This window comes from Accipiter gentilis, unplaced genomic scaffold (assembly GCF_929443795.1).
Source record: "Accipiter gentilis unplaced genomic scaffold, bAccGen1.1, whole genome shotgun sequence".
Classification (NCBI taxonomy): domain Eukaryota; kingdom Metazoa; phylum Chordata; class Aves; order Accipitriformes; family Accipitridae; genus Astur; species Astur gentilis.
In genome coordinates, this window is record NW_026060824.1 from 2355878 (window position 1) to 2360335 (window position 4458).

Here is a 4458-nt window from a genome sequence, read left to right on the forward strand (position 1 = left end):
AACACAGCAGCTCAGCCTCGTAGGGGGGAAATTTCTTCAGCCTGTTCCTGACCTCAGCTTTTGGAAGAAGAGACCAACCTCCAGACACCAGAACTGAGAAAATCCCCTTTTCTTACAGAGACGTGACAGGGGAGGACAGCTGTGCCATTGTGCCAGACACATGTGCAAAGACTTCTGGGTCAGACAGGCTGGATTCCTGCCTCTGGGCAAGTGGAGCAGATGCAGACATCACTGGGCAAATATGTTTATCACAGATAAAATACCCAAAGTACAGGAGGCTCCCCAGATACATTGGAAATCACTTGTGAAGAAGCACAGGTAGCTTATTGCTTCTGAAAGATTACTGATTGAATCAGCTTCTTCAGTGCATGTTGGAGCTCCTTGTTCCTAATGCTGTAGAGGAAGGGATTCACTGCTGGAGGCACCACTGAGTACAGAACTGCTACCAGCAGGTCCAGGGATGGGGAGGAGATGGAGGGGGGCTTCAGGTAGGCAGTCATGACAGTGCTCATAAACAAGGAGACCACAGCGAGATGAGGGAGACACATGGAAAAGGCTTTGTGCCGTCCCTGCTTAGAGGGGATCCTCAGCACAGCCCTGAAGATCTGCACATAGGACAGCACAATGAAAACAAAACACCCAAATCCAAAACAGACACCAACTACAAGTACCCCAACTTCCCTGAGGTAGGCATCTGAGCAGGCGAGCTTGAGGATCCGGGGGATTTCGCAGAAGAACTGGTCCACAGCATTGCCTTGGCAGAGGGGTAGTGAAAATGTATTGGCAGTCTGCAGCACAGCATCAAGAAACCCACTGCCCCAGGCAGCTGCTGCCATGTGGACACAAGCTCTGCTGCCCAGGAGGGTCCCGTAGTGCAGGGGTGTGCAGATGGCAACGTAGCGGTCATAGGCCATGACTGTGAGAAGAAAATACTCTGCACCAAACAAGAAGAATACAAAGAAGACCTGTGCAGCACATCCTGCATAGGAGATGGCCCTGGTGTCCCAGAGGGAGTTGGCCATGGCTTTGGGGACAGTGATGGAGATGGAGCCCAGGTCAAGGAGGGAGAGGTTGAGGAGGAAGAAGTACATGGGTGCATGAAGGCGGTGGTCACAGGCTACAGCGGTGATGATGAGGCTGTTGGCCAGGAGGGCAGCCAGGTAGATACCCAGGAAGAGCCAGAAGTGCAAGAGCTGCAGCTCCCGTGTGTCTGCAAATGCCAGGAGAAGGAACTCAGTGATGGAGCTGTGGTTGGACATTTGCTTCCTCCGTGTATGGTTATCTGTTGAGGAGCAAAATGCACTAGTGAGTTAGGCCAGACTTCTCTGAGCAAAACATATTGCATGTCTCATTACAACCCCACATTCAGACTCCCTCATTTTAGGAAGACTTCTCTGTAGCTCTCTTACTTGAGCACCAGGTTTTGCTGGCTGAGGGGGCTTTGGAAGCAGGGACTCTGTCGTGGGCTCTTGAGCAGCCCTTCCTGCTCTGCAGTGAGAGGGAACTAGGAACACAGGCTGATCTCAAATTGAATGCACTCGTGACGTATCAAAGAGCTTTTCAGCATTGCAGTTTTCCACTTGCCCAACTGCAGAACAGAGCTGAGGGGATTCTGTTTTGTTCATTTCGCTCTAGTTGCACTTGCCACTTTTAGGAGTGGGTTTGGATGACTGAAATCCCTGACATTTCTAATGCACTCCGAGTGAAATCTTGTGGATCTTGCGAGGCAAAGGGACAGTCCCTTAGTGCAGAGTGAGGAGAGCTGCTCTGCCTATCAGTCCTGGTCTCAGCTGCCCTGTGCTGGCAGCCTGGAGCTGGAGGAGGGTCCCTCTCAGGTGTTCCCCTAAAAAGAAACTGGATGCTGCTGAGAGCAGAGGATTCCAGGTTCAAAGAGCAGATGCCAGACTCCTTGGCTTTTCTCAGGGTACTTGAGGAGGACCTCATCTCTCCCCTCCCAGACTAGGACACAGAGGGACTGTTGCAGCTGCCCACATACAGCTGCCCCACAGCATTTCCACAGCCTTAGCACTGAGGTGTCTTCTCCATGGGGATCCTAGCACTATGGGATACTATGGGAGAGCTGTGCCCTTCTGGAGGGCACCCTGCAGCCCAGCAGGACACCCCAGGGAAATAGCTGAATGTCCTGAAGCTGCCCGGAGGAGACTTGGGCACTTTGCTGCCATAGACACATCTGCAAAGCAGGACCCAAAGGGCCGGCATCTGAACAGGAGAGGAACCTGCCACCCCTGACCCCCGCCTCCCACACTGACTCAGCAAATCCAACGGTGAGAACCAGGGCAGCACAGGCAGGAACGGATGACAGTGGAAGGCCACAGTCTCCTGCCAAGGGAGGAGGGACACACAAAGATAGACACAGGGATTTGTCCTTTTCTGGGCTCTGGTTGCTGCAGGGGCAATGCATGCCTCAGACCTCAGGAGTTGGAGGGCAGAGGCTCTGCTTAGGCTGGGAAAGGAGACCAGGGAGGAGTTGCACAGGTGAAGGTGTCTGCACCACAGGGATGGCAGGGAGGTGCCCACATCCACCTCCCCAGCGTTTCTGGCAGCAGCTCCCTCTCACTGCCTGCCTGTGTCTCTGCTGCCTGGAGCTGTTCCTGCCGGGAGCCATCTCCCTGGCCCCAGCACAGCTCCCTGTCAGTGCTCACAAACCCCATCCCACTTGCTCTGTGTTCACCTCTGCCTGCAAACGCCTCGCAGGGGCAGGGAACCACCCGGGGGCATCTCTGCCTGTGCAGGGGCTAAAGGCCAGATCACAGAGAACCTCATAAGGCTGGATAGGGGAAGTTGTTGCTGAGCTGATGTGCTTTTGAGAAACACCCCCCCTTAACAACGTCAGGAGGTAGAGCTGAAGCTGTGAGAAGCCCTGAGCCATGCAACACTTTCTTGAGAGCAGGACCGTGGCCTGCTCTGCCCTGCCCTAGCCTGCTGGGGGTCATGCCTTCCACCTACAACTTCTCCCTGCATGGTCATGGGGAGTTTCTTGGGCAGGCCGAGAGCTGACACTGGCAGACAGCAGAGTCCCTGCCCCAGCACACATCGCCCTGGGCTCCAGGGCACCTGCTTGGAAGGACAGCTGTGGGCACCCCTGGGTGCACAACCCACCTTCACACAGCTGTAGCCATTGCCGGGAGAAGGAAGCTGTCTTGCAATGTCCCTCTGAGGGTGAAGCAGGGAAGCCCTGCTCTGGAGCAGGTCCTCCTCCTCCACACCAGAGAAAAGCAAGGAGAAACATCCTGACCGGTCCTATCAGCCCTGGCACGTGCCATGTCTAGGAGACACTTCCAAGAATTCATCGGCATTGCCCTGCAGCCCTAGACTTACCCTGTCAAGGGCTGTGACGATTTCTCCCGCAGTGAGCTCTCACCTGTCCTCCCACCTCAGACTGCCTTCAACCTCTCTGACACTTCTCTTGTCTGCTCTCAGTGCCTGCAGACAGTGCCGTCATCCCTGCTGTGCTTTGCAGAGGAGCTGCCCTGGACAGAGCTGTCTCTCTGCGGCACTGTCTCCTTGTAATGAGCTCCCTCCAGCCCAGGAGCCCAGCCCAGCTCAGCAGCAGAGGACCAGTCCAAGGCAGCACTTTCTCTGCCCCCTCTGGGCTCCCTCCAGGTGTCCCTGGGGCTCCAGGGGAACCTGCTGGGAAACAGGCTGAAATAATCACTGATGTTCCCTCCCTCAGCTGGGGAGACACACTTCTTTCCAGCAGTGTTATTTCCCCTTTCACAGGCAGAGTGTCCTGGTTTCACTTGGGATAGAGTTAATTGTCTTCCTAGTAGCTGGTATAGTGCTATGTTTTTGAGTTAGGTATGAGAAGAATGTTGATAACACGTGGAAGTTTTCAGTTGTTGCTAAGTAGTGTTTAGTGTAAAGTCAAGGATTTTTCAGCTTCTGATGCCCAGCCAGCAAGAAGGCTGGAGGGGCGTAAGAAATTGGGAGAGGACACAGCCAGGGCAGCTGACCCACAGTGGCCAACAGGGTATTCCATACCATGTGATGTCACATGTAGTATATAAACTGGGGGGAGTGGGGTTGGGGGGGATGGCTGCTCAGGGTTGAACTGGGTGTCGATTGGTAGGTGGTTGGTTGTTTGGTTGTTTTTTTATGCTTGTGATCTATGCATAAACTGCTGCTGATCTGTCTTGTTAAAATGTCTCATGCATGCCTCAGTGTCACTGGATTCACTGGCAGATAGCAGCTTGGTTTACTTCTGATGGGATTCACCCTTCACCCTCCAAGCCGCACACGCAGCAACCAGCTAAGAAAGCAGATAGAAAACAGCAAAGTTTGCAAGAAATCTGGTATCAAAGAGCCTCCCTCACCGAGTCTTTAGGCATGAGTAACTTTTCTTTCAATCACTTTGACAGAGCACTTGCTCCATAAACAAAGTAAAATTTTTCAGTTGAATTGTTGCAGTTTGAACTTTAATTAAAACAGCTGTAATCT

The 4458-nt window shown here is 53.3% G+C and overlaps 1 protein-coding gene across 1 annotated transcript; it reads right to left on the bottom strand.

Moving 5' to 3' along the window:
- Positions 1-323: 323 nt before the first annotated feature.
- LOC126036824 (olfactory receptor 14C36-like) lies at positions 324-3719 on the bottom strand. Its single transcript, XM_049797033.1, has 2 exons — positions 3531-3719; positions 324-1283 (listed from the first exon to the last, which is right to left on the bottom strand). Exon 2 carries the CDS (start codon positions 1257-1259, stop codon positions 324-326), a length of 936 nt encoding a protein of 311 aa, XP_049652990.1. The 5' UTR covers positions 1260-1283; positions 3531-3719.
- Between the last annotated feature and the right edge of the window lie 739 nt (positions 3720-4458).